This window comes from Leptonychotes weddellii, chromosome 7 (assembly GCF_054177405.1).
Source record: "Leptonychotes weddellii isolate Sample4059 chromosome 7, ASM5417740v2, whole genome shotgun sequence".
NCBI classification, from domain to species: Eukaryota; Metazoa; Chordata; class Mammalia; order Carnivora; family Phocidae; genus Leptonychotes; species Leptonychotes weddellii.
Window position 1 is genome coordinate 52,920,451 of NC_138375.1, and position 17,762 is coordinate 52,938,212.

At 48.2% G+C, this 17,762-nt stretch overlaps 1 protein-coding gene across 5 annotated transcripts in view; it reads left to right on the forward strand.

Moving 5' to 3' along the window:
* Positions 1-17,762, forward strand: part of WWC1 (WW and C2 domain containing 1) — a 147,912-nt gene that overhangs the window by 83,322 nt on the left and 46,828 nt on the right. For all 5 annotated transcript variants that reach the window (XM_081826293.1, XM_081826292.1, XM_081826288.1 and 2 more), the window contains 5 exons: positions 7,840-7,916; positions 9,248-9,327; positions 14,266-14,395; positions 15,787-15,933; positions 17,127-17,200. In XM_081826293.1, the coding sequence (XP_081682419.1) occupies positions 7,840-7,916; positions 9,248-9,327; positions 14,266-14,395; positions 15,787-15,933; positions 17,127-17,200 (508 nt within the window). The remainder of the gene's footprint in view (positions 1-7,839; positions 7,917-9,247; positions 9,328-14,265; positions 14,396-15,786; positions 15,934-17,126; positions 17,201-17,762) is intronic.

The window sequence follows — 17,762 nt, forward strand, 5'->3', positions numbered from 1 at the left end:
ATAGAACAAATGTGGGAAAATGTTAAAAATTGGTGGACCTAGGTAGAGGAGGACATCTATTATTCTTTCAAATTCTCTGTACCTATAGTTTCCAAAATAAAAGGTCAGGGTGGGGAAAAGAGCCAAATGGGCAGGAATAATGCATTCCCACAGAGAAGCCTGGCGGTGGGAGATGGCAATTGTTGGACTCTGAAGTCAGAGGGCTTGGGTTTGAATCTCCATTCCACTGTTAACTGTGTCTTCTTGGGGAACATGCTTCACATCTCTTTACGTCTGAGATTCCTTCCGTTTAAATATGAAATGTTAATAGTCCCCTCCTCTCCTGGGTCCATGTCAGTTTCTCAACCTCCATATGGTTGACATTTGGGGCCAGCTAAATCTTCATTGTAGGAGCTGTCCTGTGTATTGTGGGATGTTTAGCAGCACTTCTGGTCTCTGCCCACTAGATGCTAGTCGTACCCCTCCACCCCAGGTTGTAACAACCAAAAATATCTCCAGACATTGCCAAATGTACTCTAGGGGGGTGCAGAATTCCCCGAGTCGAAAACCAATGGTATAGATAAAACAGTACCTTCAGAATATGTTAATGGTTCAATATTCTTCTTGGCAGGAAATACTTCACATAATATTTTGAGAGTGTGGACTCTGGAGCTGGACTGCCTGGACTCAAATCCAGGATATGCAGCTTACTGACCGTGTAACCTTGCCCAAGTTATGCCACTTCTCTCTGCCTCAAATTCTTCATCTATAAAATTGACATAATACTGGTATCACCTTCACTGAGGTGTTACGGAGCTTAAATTCGTTGACAGATATATAGTACTTGGAATAATACTTGTGATATTCTTAAGCTCTCAATAAATAATAACAATTATTTGACATCATTAATTCATTGGCATTGAAATGACATAAGATTTTAATAGATCTATTTATTCTTATTTTAACCAATTAGAATTAAATACGTGATCAGCGGTAGGAAGCAATGATGCAGTCCTGTCATATAACTCTTGGATGCTCCTAAGAGCTCCATCAAGTCCAAAGGCACCACTGATTTGGATGTTAAAGAACTTCCATCTGGGGGCGCCTGGGTGGCTCAGTTGGTTAAGAGACTGCCTTCGGCTCAGGTCATGATCCTGGAGTCCCGGGATCGAGTCCCGCATCGGGCTCCCTGCTGTCAGCAGGGAGTCTGCTTCTCCCTCTGACCCTCCCCCCTCTCATGTACTCGCTCTCTCTCATTCTCTCTCTCTCAAATAAATAAATAAAATCTTTAGAAAAAAAAAAAAAAAAGAACTTCCATCTGAAGTGACTAGGGTCATCTCCGGTAATTAGATTTGAGATCCAAACCAGCCAGGAGTTGGGGTGTCCCCAGCCTAAGCATCCTAGTTCAAGTCTCATGACTTTCTTTGGGTTTTACAAGCCAGGTCTGCCTTCCAAGTCAAGCTCTGCAACATGTTGATAGACTGGTGAGATCACATGCCTTGCTTCTAATTCAGATGGCCTGCCCAGGCTTGTGAGAGTTTTGCCACCTGGCCTTGGCTGCAGTGGGGCCTGGCCACAGGTGGGGCCCTGCCCTGGGGATGGAGACTTTGTTGTCACCTATGGTGCAGTCTCTAGCTCCATGGAGAAGGAGAAGAGAACTAACATTTAATGTGCACCTGTTATATTCCTGCAGGGCAATATGATGGGCACTCCACATATGTTATTTAAAGTAACCTTCCCCCTCCAAACAGTCCTACAAGATACTGTCATTCCCATTTTACAGATCAGAAAACTGAGGCCCAGAAAGGGAAAGGAGCTTCTCCAAGGTCACACTGGTAAAAAGTGGCAGCGCTAGCCTTTATACCCAGGAGTATCTGACCGCAAAAACACTTCTCTTAATACAAATCAGCCAGTCAAATTCTAAGGTTCTTGTGTTACATTTGGGTCCTCCTGTCCTCTGAAAGATGAGAACTCAGGAGAGCTGGGTTCTTTGGGACCTCATCATGTTCCTTCCTCTCTCCAGGCCTTGGTCTCCCATGTGAAAAAGAAATCATTGGGAGGATGCCTGGGTGGCTCAGTTGGTTAAGCGACTGCCTTCGGCTCAGGTCATGATCCTGGAGTCCCAGGATCGAGTCCCACATCGAGCTCCCTGCTTAGCGGGGAGTCTGCTTCTCCCTCTGACCTCTCCCCTCTCATGCTCTCTCTCTCTCTCATTCTCTCTCTCTCAAATAAATAAATAAAATCTTAAAAAAAAAAATCATCGGGAACCTAGCAGTTAAAAATGCCAATTGAACCACCCACCTGATCTCACTCACTCCTGAAACAAAGTAAATATCAAATAAGAGAATTTTTTTTTTTAAGGAATACATGCACAAAGACAGGGAAACCGGGAGAAAAAAAAGAGCAACTTTAAGATGTGGAAGCTGGAAATTAGATGGGCAGGTGACAACCTATCTGATAGACCTGAGGAAAGAATATGGGTCAATCACGAGGAAAACCAGCACCCTGGTCTACACAGGTCACTGGCAAAAGGTGTGGGAATTGGAAGCCACGGCTGTCTCTGGAAGAGCAAGTGAAGTGAGAAGGGCCTCAAATAAAGAGGATTGGATGAAAGCTCTTTTGTAGGACTACCAGATCTCCTCCCCAAATTGGTTCGTCCCATCCCCAACTTGGCAAAAGACTGAAGAGTTTTTCGGGGGTTTTTTTCCAAAAGAATAAAGAATCTCTGGACTACGGGATACAAGGCAAGTTCAAAGCTGGGATGAATCACACTGAAAACATAGTGAGAAGTGAACATGGACACACAGGATTTGAGACCTCAGCTCACATGTACCACTTGGTTCTCCAGAATGGTGCCAGGCTCTTTCCGCCCAGGCTGGACAGTAGCAGAGGCTGGGGAATCTGACCAGATAAAAGAGATGGGAAGCCGTTAAAAGTTTCTGGGTGAAACAATCCAGCCAAATCATGTACCACGTAACCCACAGTCAACAAACTCCACTCCAGTCTGCTTTTGGGGCCCCACTCTTAAATGTGAGCAGACAGCTGAGATTCCAGATATCTGAGGAAAGACTTTGGCATGAAAAGTAGAGATGAAAACAAACACGTGGTGATTGGGGGTGGGGGGCGTGGTGTGTGGAGGGACCAAGGAGTCTGCATGAAGAAGAAAACCTCAAGGGAAGCTACACACCCATGAAACAAGAACAGGATGCTACATTTTATAGAAAGGAACATTGAGAGAACACAAAAGAGCTTTAGAAATTAAAATACAATAGCAGAAATTTAAAATCCATAGGAAGACTGGAAGGTAAGACTGAAGAAATCTTCTAAAAAGTAGAGCAAAAATAGAACAAGATAGAAAATGAAAGAGAGAAAAATAAAACAAAATAGAGCACCAGGACAGGAAATCTATCAGAGTAATAAAAGTTCCAGAGAAAGCAGAGGAAACAGAGGAGAAGGAGCATCGTGTAAAATAATTTCAGAAAAATTTCCCAGAACGGATGGAGGAGAGTTTTTAGGTTGAAAGGGCTCTCAGCGAGCACAATGCATGAAAGTCAGCTCACACCAAGACATACCCATGGTGCAACTTCAAACATGGAGCCGTCCGAGATCCTGAAAGCTTTCAGAGAAAAAAACCAGGTCACACAAAAATTCCTGGGACTCAGAATAGCTCAACAGTAACACTGGAAACCTGGAAGACAATGGAGTCATGCCTTCAAATTTTTAAGGAAAATCACTTCCGACCTAGAATTCTATATCCAGCAAAACTACCTTTAATCAACTGTAGAGTAGAGCAACGATATTTTGAGACAGGCACGATTTCAAAAGTTTCTTTCCTTTGTGGTCTCCTTTTCTTGGGCAGCTGCTGGTGTTCTACTGAAATAGCTGGTAGGAGAGGAAGACGTGGTATTTAGGAAAGAGGAGCAAGGTAAGGAGGGCATCTCAGGGTGCCTGCAGGGCAGAGAGAGCGACCAGCTCACGTGCCCGGGCCAGGCAGCACCCAAAAGTGGAACCGGGCAGGGAGCCGACCGGCTGCCTGGACCCTGGGAGGGGAGGCTCAGATAACTGGCAGAGCATGAGGTGGAATCTGTGAGAAGTTTGTAGAAAGTGAGCAAGCATAAAAATGACAATTATTAACTCTAGGAAAAACAAACCCCCAAAAATGTGCTGGAAAGGAAAAGTAAGCGGAGTCAGCTGCATGCCTCTGGCCCGAGGAGTGTTTACAAAGTAAAAGTAATGCAAACACTGAAGGTGGCTTTCCCAGAGATGGGAAGATGGTGCTGTCTGTGAGGATGGGGAGCAGGGAGGGGGGCACGCCTGTGGTGTCGGGGCTGTGGAAGGGAAGGAAGCTAAATCCCTGGCCTCCAGAGAGATAAGTAAGTAAATAATGCCTAAACCAAAAATACCTTGCTGCTTTTTGATAACCAAGAAATTAGCTGAACACATTGAAATGGCTCCCTTTTGGGGAGTGAGATATGGGATTAGGGCCCTGTGGAATGTTCTTTTAGAGCAAAACCTTGCACTGTGTTGGACTGTTAAACTGGTGTTTGTATATAACTTGAATAAAAGCCTAACAGTTAAAAACGATAAAAAGGTGGGCAGGCACTTCAAGTCAGCCTTTAAGGTCCAGTTTGAATATAAAATTCCTTTGTTGGAGGAATAGTGAAGGGATAGGGGTCCAAGGGGAGGGAGGTTGATGACCTGTTTCTTGATTGCAGTGCTGATTAGTTGAGTGTGTGACCTTTTTTTTCCCCCCCCATCGGTGCAAAAAGATGGTTTTATTAAAACATAGGGACAGGACCCATGGGCAGAAAGAGCTCGAGTGTGTTTCTTTGGTGAAAATTCATCAAGCTGCACACATGATTTGTGCACCTTTCCACATGTATTTTTTAGTTAGATAAAATGTTTACTTAAAAAATAATAACAGGCCACATCCCATTTCAGCAGCTTTGGGGTACAGAGAGTGCATTTCGCAGTGGTACCCCATAGCATAAGAATTCAAGCCCCCAGTGGCCCAGTTGGTGGGAGTCTGTTCTTTTTTGGGTTCCCTTTCCTCCCAAGATTTTTGAGCATGCCCTAGGACCACCTCCACGTTCTGCAGGTCAGCTCTGGGTGGCATTGCTGGTCCCCACAGCCATGTTCTCCCTGGTAGGGTGAGGTCTTGCAGTTTTTCAAGGGCTCTCCCCATGCTGCTCCTTCCACGCTCACCTTTACAGTTCCCTGAATTGTCAACCCCAGTCCAGCGGCACAGCCTGATAGCAGAGTGGTTGGCAGGATGGGGCGCTCACAGAACGGACACCCTCCTTCTTGAGCTATCCCCATCTTCCTCACCAGTGACTCTCTTCACCATGTTTTTACAATTGATCAGTGGGTAACAAATATTAACAACCTTAAAATTTTGTTGAAAAGTGCCTGTCTGGGGAATATGGCTTCAATCACTGCCACCAACTATGTACCCAGCCAAGTCCCACCTTGAAATCCCGAAGTCCAGCAAACACCAGAGGAATGAGAATGCAGGAATGAAAGCTTCCAATTGGAAACAAAAATCTGTATCTGAAGTCTCTGTTCCATGCTCACAAGGAGGACCACAAGGTTCCCCTCCCCCCCCAGGTATCCCTGCCACCCATCTCTTGTAGTAAAACCCAGCCTCCACCTCCTCCTCCCCTTCGTCGTCGTCATCACTGTAAACTGGGCAGAAATGCAACACTGCCTTTGGTGCAGAACATCTTTTCTGTTATTATGCAGAACACTTTTATTTCACTTCTCCCGAACTTTCCAGTGTTACGTTTTAACTTTCCTCGTGCGTGATCAGAAGATCCGTTCCAGTATTTTTTAAATTTTTTTTTTTTTTAAGATTTTATTTATTTGCGAGAGAGAGAATGAGAGACAGAGAGCATGAGAGGGGTGAGGGTCAGAGGGAGAAGCAGACTCCCTGCTGAGCAGGGAGCCTGATGCGGGACTCGATCCTGGGACTCCGGGATCATGACCTGAGCCGAAGGCAGTTGCTTAACCAACTGAGCCACCCAGGCGCCCGATCCGTTCCAGTATTTTAACCAAATCCAAAGAGCAGCATCCCCTTCGCAACTGTCACTTCTACCTTTGGACTCTGGAAATTGCCACCAGTCTCTATCCTCAGAAAACTCTAGGCCCCATCAGGTGATATCGCTGTGCACACACAGTGTCCAGGGGACAGTAGGTGGAAAGGTGGGGGAGAATGGAATTGCACGGATGGTAGGATTAAGGCCCCACGGGAGAAACTCTTCTCTGGCCTCCATACCAAGAATGCCTCTCCTTTCCCTGACCATGAGGTTGTGTTTGCATTAAGGGCACCATGACTCTTACATCGGGCCCCTTTCCCTCTTTACATCACCAGTTAGGAAGCTCAGAGCCAGGCTGTGGCACCTGGTAAGGAAGTGGGACCTTCCATGTTTGCCTGAGCCCTAACTAACCTCACACCTGTGGGTGTGCTTCCTCATTCTTGGATTTCCTTTGTCTCATTTTCCTTACTTTAAATATATTTTACTCTGTTGTGCTCATTTTTGTAAATCTTAAGTATCTTTTCAAGACCTAAATACTATTTTAAAATTTTTTAAAAATGCGGTAAGATTACAACTACATAATAGAACTGTGGATACCCAGAGTGCCTGGGTGGTCTTCAGTCAGTTAAGTGTCTGCCTTCGGTTCAGGTCATGATCCCAGGGTCCTGGGATCGAGTCCCACGTTGGGCTCCCTGCTCAGCGAGGAGCCTGCTTCTCACTCTTCCTCTCCCTCTGCCCCCCTCCCCCTGCTCATGTTCTCTCTATTTCAAATAAATAAAATAAAAAATTTAAAAAAAAAGAAAGAACTGTGGATAAGCAGTAGAAAGTAACTTGTGAGAAAAGATTATTGCATTGGGGTGATGGGATTATGAGTAATTTATTTTCCTTTAAAAATATACATTAATATTTTGAAGTATGATAAATAATATTTTTATTAATTTTTTTCTGATTATAAAAATATGTTCATCTTAGAAAATGTAGAAAAGAAAAATACAAAGATGAAGATATTATTCATCGTCTACATCTCGAGTAGATATCAGGGTTACCTTTTTGGTATATTTCTTTCTGTGCTTTTTTTTAGATGCATATGCACGTGTATCTGTTAACTGTATATTTTCCAAATTTAACTTTCTTTATAGTTTTTTGTACACTTGTTTTCAGGTAGCAGCACATTCTGGCCATTTTCCCTTGTTCAGGATTTCCCTACACCATCATTTTATTTTATTTTATTTTTTAAAGATTTTATTTATTTATTTATTTATTTATTAGAGAGCGAGCGAGAGAGAAACAGCATGAGAGAGGAGAGGGTCAGAGGGAGAAGCAGGCTCCCTGCTGAGCCGGGAGCCCGATGTGGGACTCGATCCTAGGACCCTGGGATCATGACCTGAGCCGAAAGCAGTCACTTAACCAACTGAGCCACCCAGGCGCCCTATTTTATTTTTTTTAAAGGTTTTATTTATTTATTTGAGAGAGAGAGAGAGAGAGTGAAGGGAGTGGGGAAGGACAGAGGCAGAAGCAGACTCCCTGTTGAGCAAGGAGCCCGACACAAGACTCGATCCCAGGACCCTGAGATCATGACCTGAACCGAAGGCAGATGCTTAATGGACGGAGCCACCCAGGCACCCCTGCACCATCATTTAAAATCACATTAAGTCGTATTGTCCTCATTTAACCATGCACCCTATTTATCTAGCAGATCCCCCCTTGTTGGACTCTTAGTCATTCCTTTCTGGGTTTATGTAGATGGCCAAACAAGCCATCTTCATCAAAATGTGTTTCTCCTACAGAACTGTTTTTTTTTTTTTTTTTCCCTTTCTCACTGCAGTGGTGTCGGGTTCATCATCCAGCTCCAAGTATGACCCTGAGATCCTGAAAGCTGAAATTGCCACCGCGAAATCCCGGGTAGGGCCCCTTTGCGTGTCCTGTGGAAGGGGGTCACGGCAGCAGCCACGGGCCCCTCCCCGCCCACAAGCCCAGAGCAGGTGCTTCCACCAGGCAGTGGCGGCCAGTGCCGACTGCCAGGATCCCGAATAATAGCGGGGGTGGCAGTTGTCATAGCAATTGTGATGGCAACCGCTGCTGCCATTTCACGGCATCCCCGGCGCAGTGCTCACTGCTTTCTGTCTTGAGTTCTCGAAGCAAGCCCGTGAAGCAGCTGTTGTCAGTGTCTGGACTTGAAAGACGAGCACACACGAGCTGAGGGGAGCTGAGGAACTTGCCCAGGGTCACAAGGACTCAGGCTGCCTCCACAGTGCTTCACGTCGTGCGCTGTCTTCCTAGCTGTTGCTTGTTCTCCATCGTCTTATTTAACTACGTCACAATAATTACTTCCTGACTTCTTGGGGATAAATAGGATCCCCATTGTCCGATGTGGAACTAAGGCACAGCAGTTAAGGGACTTGCTCGAGGTAAAGCCAGTATTTTGAACACTGGTTCAGTTACACTTCGAGCAGGTTCTCCAAAGTCAGGTGCCTGCAAGAAAATGTAGAAGGGGGCAGTGGGCTCGGGGTGAAGCAGGAGGGAGTGGTGGGAAGTGAGCAACCTAGAGAGCTGTGCCCTATCTAAAGGGGTCGTTGAATTTTAGCCCTCCCCTCTTGGGGCCATGCTGGAATGAGGGCTCAGTGTCAGCAGATCTTCTAATTTTAGAAAACAGCTATACTTAGGCTTACTATAGGAAATCTCTCAGTATTTCATTATTAGCAATGAACTTTTTTGATTTAATAACTGCAAGCCAAACAAAGCATTCCTGCAGGTCAAATCTGGCTCCGTGAGCCGTGTCTTGCCTCTCGCCTCCATGCACCGCACTCCCATACCCATTGCCTGCTTTAGGTAATGCACAGCCCTGCGAATGACCATGTTTCTGTTCTGTCTGAATAGGGAAGGGAGGCTCAGAGAGGCAAGGTGGCTTGAGAGAGGTCACCCAGCTAGGCAGTGGGAAGGCGAAGCTCTATCTCAGGGCCGCTAGCACCTGTCCACTTCCTGTTTCCCTCAAGTGAGGGCTGACCCAGGATGACCTGCAGGACAGCTGGGCTGGGATGCTGACTGCACGAGCAGCTGCAGAGACCAAGGCAACATCAGTGAGGGGAAGGTGTTAGGACCATGTGGCCAAGGGATATCGACCTGAGTCATTATGCAGGGGCTGTGGGGGGCTCTGGGTTCCCCTTAGAGGAGAAGGCAGCCCGTGGTTCCATCAATCACTGATCTAGCCCCTTCTGTGGTCTTCTGCCATCCAGGTCAACAAGCTCAAGAGAGAGATGGTTCACCTCCAGCAAGAGCTGCAGTTCAAAGAGCGTGGCTTTCAGACCCTGAAGAAGTAAGTCCACTCTGTCGTGCAGAGCGTGGGGGTGTCCCATGCTCCCCTTCCTGCCCCTATGTCTGTCTCTCTCATGTAAGGCCGCTCTAATCATTCAATTCCAGTTCTAGTCCACTGGTATTTACTAAAGATACTGTCACCCAAGGTTGAGGTGTAGAAAGAGACAAGGGGAATCATTTCATTCTGTTTTTCTGAAGATTTTATTTATTTCAGAGAGTGTGCAAGCATGAGCAGGGGGAGGGGCAGAGGGAGAAGCAGACTACCTGCTTAGGGAGCATGATGCGGGGGCCCGATCCCAGGACCCTGAGCCCAGGACCCGGGGATAATGACCTGAGCCGAAGGCAGGCACTTAACCAGCTGAGCCACCCAGGCACCCCAAGGGAAATCCCTTCAAACCAGAGTTCTCATTGTCCTCTGAATTCCTGAAGCCATTAAAGTCTGTCCCGTTCTGTTGAGTTTTACCAGCCAGTCACAGAAACAAGTACTGCTGGGCATTTCTGGGCACCCGTCTCATCTCCTCCAGGAGATCCAGTAGGATCTGGTACACACGCAAACAAAACAAACTCTTCTTTCCCCTGGCCCCTAAAGATGAGCAGCTAGTGTGCCCCACTGAAGGAACGAGGCTCTCTTCCACGACACACAGTTCACTAGACGAGCATGCACGGCACCATGCTCTATTGTTTTTTTGGAGCAGGTGTGTTGATTGCTATTATCATTATACTAGCTAAGATTCGCTGAGCAGTTTCTCTGCCGGGAAGCACTTTCATTGTTTCTGCCTGGGTGACCTCATTTGATCCTCATCACTCGTCTATAAGGAATGTTCTCTTAGCTAACTCCGCTTTATAGGTGAGGAAACCGAGTCACATAGTAAGTGCTCAGTAAGCATTAGCCTATCGTTATGAATAGTCACACATGCAACGAACACTTATGCATTGAGTCACGTTCAGTGTATTTGGTGGACTCAGTGTACAGTCATTGCAGCAGTGTCTGGAGCCCTCTTGGAAGCCCCAGGAGAGCAGCCAGTCGATTTCTCTGTTCTAAGGGACACCTCCCTTAGATTCCCAGGGAGGCCACATCTGTACAGACAGCTGCTTCTCTAGTCACTTGCCTTTTCTCTCTCTCTCTCTCTGCCTATACCTTTTCCTCAGCCTCTGAACCTCAAATCCACCCCGACCACTCTGTGGCCACAGCTCCGAGCCTTGGGATGTCTGTCTCCAGGCTCTGTTAATCGAGGGAACTGTGACCACTCTCAGGGGTTGATTGGTTCTTACTCACATCTTCCCATCCTCCAAGCTCCCACTGCCTGGGGAGGAGCTACCATGAACCCCCCACCACACAAGGTTTAAGAAAGTATAAATTGTGTATAATGCTTTTTTGTATTATAAATTGTTATAAAATATGGTTTTATGTGTGTGTGCTTATACAGATGCATATGTTATTAATATATGTATATATCCATATGCCTGTGACAGTCAAGAGCAGGAATATGAGTTTAGAAAAGTCCTATTTGTGATCTATAAAGCAAATAACCTCATGAGCCCTCCAGATTCTGAACACATAGTTTAAAGGTTACTCACTCCCACGTCATCTTACCGCAGGGGCCCTCCCCTCCTCCCCCTTCCTGCAATCCTCAGGAGCTTCTGGTTAGAACATTTCCCATTCTTCTCTGAGCCACCACAAACCTGTTTTACCACTTTGTCACCCTGTAGCAGCATTGAAAATTCTTGTTCTTTGGTAAGCTGACGCTGAAACCCCAAAGACAAGCCTCCTTTTTTTTCCTCCTCCCTCCACCCAACCGATGTTTGATATCAGGCCCAGATAAGACTCATGGCAGCCCTGACGCCCACACTCCCTACCTGAAGCCAGCTCCATGTTCAGTGCAGAGGAAGGCATCTGCTTTCATGCACACCTTGGCATAGAGGGTTAGGAATGTAGCCTCAAGGGGCAGATGGCCTGGGTTCAAATCCCAGCTCCCTGGGACCTTGCAAAAGTGACTTAACCCCCGTGAGCTTTGGTTTCTTTATCTGAAAAATAAGTGATTGTGAAGATGAAACTGAAGCGTGTGACAGGGCCTGGCAGTGAGTGTAAGGGTTGGCAAGGAATGTGAGGGGGTGACCTCTAGCTAGTTGCTGGCTTAGATTTGGGGAGGAACTCAGATGAACTCTGTTTGCCCCAGGCTAACAGCTCTGCTGCATAAGCATTTTGCATCAGTCACCTCAATTCACTGTCTCTCCCCCTTTAAGAGAAGTTTTTGTTCTGCCCCACTTTACAGATGAGGGCACTGACGAGGTTGAAAGTAGACCGTAGGCCCCCCCAGCCAGTAAGCGGCAGAGTGGGATTAGAACCCAAGACTTTGGGTTTTGCCGCTCATGTGCTAATACCTTCCTTCCTGGCTTCATCCTTAATAACCTTCTTCTCATACCCAGAAAACATACCCTCTTTCCACATCCCCTGGGATCTTTTTCAGAGGCTAGTGGTGGGAGATGATCTCATCACTTCTACCTCTCAGACTCCTCCCTTAGCAGAGCATGGGAGAAGGTGAAATTCGTCCATCTGTCATGACCATGTTCATGGTCAGCAACCCCAGTTTTAAAAAAAAAAAGGAAAGGTTGATGAGAATTGAAGGATATTTCTTCGGAGACTGAAAAGAAAAATCGCGATGAAAGCTCGGGACTTGGGTCCGTCAGCTGCCTCAAGCCCTTGTAAATAGGAAAGAATTGAGACTTAGCATGTCATCCCTGTGGGTGGAGGGCCATGCGGCATCTTTCCGCATGTCCCCAAAGCCGCCCTGCCCAGGTGAGAGTTGTCTGGACAAGACCGAGAGGAATTGGCTCCTGTCAGAGCCTTTGCCCTTCTTCTCTGTGGCTGTGCTGTGGCTAGTGGCTGTGTGAATCTCTGGACAGCTGCGTGATTTGGAAATTCTAAAACACAGGCAGCCCACTACACCCTCCTCTCCCCTGCAGCCACACAATTTTTCTTTCCCTTAAAAAAAAAAAAAAAAGATTCATTCAGTGAGCACATAATGGTGACCCTTTGTTCCCCTCCCCCCACCCCCCAATCCCAAGAGTGTTCCCTCTTGGAGCTCCTCTCTGGAGCCAAATTCCAGAGCCTGGGTTGCTAAGGCCCCTGAGGGAAATCAGGTAGAGGCTGTCTGAGGAGCCCAGGGCCCAGCAGACAGACCGCGTCTGTCTCATCCTGCTGAGGATTCAAAGCCATCCTGTTGGCAGAGGACAGCAGGGCACAGCCCCCTCCCCAGAGCCCCCAGCCCCGCTCAAGCAAATGGCATCTCTCCTGCACCCCTCCCCCCACCTTGGGGCAGGGCCACCTCCTGTCCTGGGGGTCCCGGCTCTCCACAGAGCATCTCAGGCAGGCCTCTGCTACCAGAAAGCTCCCTTTAGACTAATTTTTCAAACTAAATCTGAGACCAGTCTTAGCCAACCTGGCAGGCTTGCTCGGGCCCAAGTCCTCGAAAGGAACAGACAGGCTATTTTTAGTGGGGAGACATAAATGGGGCTTTGTTTTCTCTCCACGGAGGCTGAAATAATGGACAGGCAGGGGGAGGGCCGTGCTGAGACCCGGGTTCTCTCCCTCTCTCCTGCTCGGAGGCACAGACAGACCGGGATGAAAACCTGCTCCCGCCATCCGTGATTCCCCACTCAGGTTATTTTTAGCCCAGGACAGTTTGGCCTCTAGCAGGAAACCAGAGAGGAATGCCTGTGAGTGGTTTCTCATCCCGAAATAATGGGTTTGTGGTGTTCCCTCAGACTGTAAGACTTCCTTTTCTCCACTGGGGACTGAGACCTCAGGCCTAGCCTTTGGGGAAAATGTGAAGCAGTTAAAATTTATCTCTTTCCTCCGAAGCTTCTCCACACCACAGCCTCCTTCGCCAGAGGGCCCGGACCTCCACCATCTCTGATTTGGTCTGATCTTCAGAAAGTGACATTGAGACCCTTAATTATTTTTTTAACTCTTTTCTGCCACCAACATGAACCTGTATGGGGGGCCTAGATAAGCTTGATTTGGTCCCATACATCCTAGTCCACCACCTGACTGTCCATCCTTTATCCATTTGACATTCCTAACAGCTTCATGAACATGGGCTGGGCAGGTGACATTATCCAGGTGTTTTTAGAGGAGCAAGCCAAGCCTCCAAGCATTGAGGGCCGTGCCCAAGGTCATGCTACTGAGTAGCAGGGCTGGGAGATTTTCATCATTCGCAACTTTCTTTCATTATGCCTGTTGACTCCACAAATGCTTATTAGGAAGTCCATGGGTTTCAGCCAGGGATGATCTTGCTCCTCTCCCCCAAGGGGCATTAGGCAAAGTATGGAGGCATTTTTGGTTGTCACAACTTGAGGTCAGGATGCTGCTAGCATCTAGTGGGCAGAGCCCAGGGATGCTTCTAAACATCCAGCAATGCACAGGACAGCCCCCCACCACGAAGAATCATCCTCCTCAAATGTCAAGATAGTGAGGTTGAGAGACCCTGAGTTAAAGGAATGTTCTATGCCAGATACTGAGCGGATTCAGTCGCACCCGTGTCCCAAGCCTGCCAGAGACCAGTCAAGGACACTGCCGTACATAGTACTAAGTAGAACCCAACGTAATGGTTGTAGGTCACAGCTGCGCACAGTGTTATGGGAACACCTAGCCCAGCCTAGAGGACACAGGGAGGTAATCAGGGAAAGCTTCCTGTAAGAGCTGATGCTTAGAGGACCCTTGACTTCCAGGGTGGTGTCGATTCTGCAGCCCCACACCGTGAGACATTTCACTGGAACCTGCTGTGCCTTATCCCATAGGCCGGACCTGGGGAGGGAGGCTGTGCAGGACAGAGAGGAATCTTCTTACGGGACTGATGTCTGTCGTCTGCTTTTCCCCAGGGGAGACTCCATTCCTCACCCTATCTTTGTCTGACCTTCCCCATTGACTGTTTCCTAGAATCGATAAGAAAATGTCTGATGCTCAGGGCAGCTACAAACTGGATGAAGCTCAGGCTGTCTTGAGAGAAACAAAAGCCATCAAGAAGGCCATCACTTGTGGAGAAAAAGAAAAGCAAGATCTCATTAAGGTACGAGAGAGTTCCAGTGACGGGGATCCCACGTTGATTTCTCCTGAGCACCTTTCTGTGCCCGGACTCAGGCTGCTTCTGCACGCTACGCAGTCACTGAGGTCCCATCGCTGGCTTTCTTGGGCTTTCAGTCTCATTTTATGGAGTAGGGAGAGGAGGTTCAGAAGCATTAGGTGGCTTGCCTAAGGTCACGTCGCTGGCAGAGTTGTTCCAGGAGCCCTCTGCTCCAGTCCAAAGGTCATGTCCTTGCCACTCTTTCTAGCCACCTGGCTTCCTTCTCAAAGAACCGGATAGGGAGGCTGTTCCGACACCGATAGCCCCGACATCAGAACGGAACATCTTCATAAGTATTTCATCCCATGTTCTCCGTCTGTGCTGAGGACCGAGCAGATGAGAGTTGATGTGACTTCACGTGCCAGGCACTTTGCGTGCATCATGCCTCACTTATCTCTTACACCAGACCTAGTTCATCCCCTTCTTGCAGATAATGACGGTACAGCTCAGAATCAGTGGTGGGGCCAGGATTCGAACCCATGAACACGGACTCAGAAGCCTAGTCTTTCAATCCCTAGATACTCCACCTCCCCTCACAGGAACTACCCTGACCTCAGAGATACTGGATTTGTTTGTGTTCCCATTGGCACATGAGGATTCAGGCTCAGAGGGGCTGTAACTGATTTGGTGAAGGGAGCTTTACGCTCTATGACAAAGAGAATGATCTCGAAGCTCTTGCCCAGGGCAGCAGCCCAGTGAAAACATTCAGGCCCTGGTGGACAGGGAGCCATGTTCCTATTGTGATTAGCATTTAAGAGCACTGAGTCTTAAGTCAGACAGACCAGGACCAAATCCTGCTCTGTCATTTGCCAGCTTCTCCATGCAACATCTCCCTTATGAATAAGATGGGGACAGTCCTAGGATTATCAGTCCCAGGTCTGATGTCAGGATTCAGTAAGCTGATGCTAACGCTGACAGGTGCTGAATATTGACTGTACTGGCACCTTGCCCTGGTCATCTCGTTAAATCAGTATGGTAGTCCTATGAGATAGGACCTATGGTTATTCCTACTTTTCAGGAGAGGAAACTGAGGCACAGAGCGCTTAATCAACTAGCTCAGGTCACACAGCTAGGGAGTAGCAGTGCCAGGATTCCAAGGTAGGCAGTGTGGCTCCAGAGCCGGGGCCCATAGCATTCTCTCCCAAGTAAAAGACCCAGCCCGGTGCCCAGCACCGAGCAACTGCCCACTTACTGCTAGCTCTTTACTTACCTTACCGGAGTGAGTGTGGCTTCCTACTGAATGACGCAAGGTGGAGAGGGAAGCATGCGGAGGGCGGCAGACCAGAGCTGCCTCCCGGGCAGTTGTGTTGCTAACCCTGCCCCCCTCCCCTCTTTAGAGCCTCGCCATGCTGAAGGATGGCTTCTGCACGGAAAGAGGGTCCCACTCTGACCTGTGGTCCAGCGGCAGCTCTCTGGAGAGTTCAGGTTTCCCGCTGCCGAAACAGTACCTGGACGTGAGCTCCCAGACGGACATCTCGGGAAGTGTGAGTAGGCTGTGCATCCAGGAGACGGCTGTAGAGGGCAGTCACCTTCTCGTTTCTCACCTGCGGAGTTGACCGGTGTCTCTCTGGGCCTGGCTGCTAACTCAGCCTCCTGGAGCTCCGTTCTCTTGCAGACTGCTTGGCCCCAGGATGACATGAGGTGATGGTGTGGAGGAGAAGCCAGCGCTGACTCCAAGGTCCTGAGTGTTGCCTGGCCATGTGCTTGCATCTCTAGATGCTGCACAGAAAGCAGGTCTGAAGGACCAGGGTCTCTCTTGGGTTCCCTTCTTACAGATTTGTAACACCATTCTGCTTTTCTTTCACCAGCTATAAATCAGGTGATATTTTCCCCTCTGTTCATCCCGGAACGTTACATGTGGCTTTCAGACAGCTCTCTTCAAAAGCTCAGGCTGGTCACTGTAGTGAATAGTGTGAGTGCCATCCGGATTTACTCCATGGAAGTTTTAGAGCAGGACTGACCCATGGCCGTCTGGCTCATTTGGAGAACTTTTGTTTTCCTAGAACAGGTGACATTGAGCAGACCCACCTCCCAGCCTCCGTGGCTAAATGCTGTTCCTCTCTGTTTCCTATAGCTGTGTCCCCACTTGTGAAGAGACGTTCTATCCATGTCTGCTTGGGTGAGCCCTGGAGCTTCTTGCCGCTCTTGACAGAATGATGCGGCCAATAGGCTGTCCCCTCCTTCTCCATGCCACCCAAGTGTCCAGCTATAAGCCACCGTAGCCCTCCCTGCCGGTTCTAGGACCCTCTTCTCAGTCACTCAGTGTTTCAGTCCTGGCTGCCGCCTCCCTGAGTTTTCAGCGGAGCCCCTCCCCAGCTCTCCCAGGATGCCTTTCTTGTATATTGGCTGCCCCTGTTTCCTCCTGACCAGCTGTCCTCCATGCTGCTGGAGCTTGAATGGGCTCCAAGCCCTTCGGGGCTGCAAGATGATATTCTGGGCGCTCCGCTTCTCTTCTGGAAGTGATGGATGTCTGAGTTTGGGGGTCTTCCCACAGCCTGCAGGAAGGAAAGTGTCTTTGCCTGACTGGCTTCCCTGCGATCACACAGCCAACTCAGTAATTGGGGGCTATTCTTAGCTACTTCCCACGCAAGCTGTCAAGTCTCTCATGAGCTCTTGAAATCCAACTCCGCACCGGCCACAATGGGCCTATAATTCCCGACTTTGTTCTTTCCCCCAGTTTGGCACGAGCAGCAACAATCAGTTGGCAGAGAAGGTCAGATTGCGCCTTCGATATGAAGAGGCTAAGAGAAGGTAATTAGGGGCTGGGGGCGGGATGGTTCCAGTTACAGCAGCTACTGTTGCACAGTGTCTGCTCCTTGCCTGACTTCTCATACACCTCCTTCTCTTTAGTCCTCCAAGATTATGAAGATGAGGATTATGGTATTTATATTGTAACCCTCTCTGAAGCTCAGAGAGGAAATGACTGAGCCAGGGACGCTTAACTAGGTAAAAAGTGGCACTGTGCTTTGAACCCAGATCTCTGAAACCTCAGAGCCTCGTTCTCTTTCCACTTACTCGGCTCGGTTTCTATAATCAGGGTTTTCCAGTGATCCTGTAAGTAGCCTGGTTTGAAGGAGCACAACTGAGGTTTTTAGCAATAAGGTGAAACAGACCCTGGACGCTGAACACTTCAGAGTCTCCTGCCCAATGGGGAGCCAGCCGTGCCTACAAACCGTGTAGACCCCAGTGACTTTAGACGTTCTGTGGCTTCACGGGCTCCTAAGCAGTTGGCTTCCACCGCCACAAAGAAAGTTAAAACAATAAGCAAAGCTGTTATTTTTAGAGCATCTGTTACGCACCAGGTATTGTATTA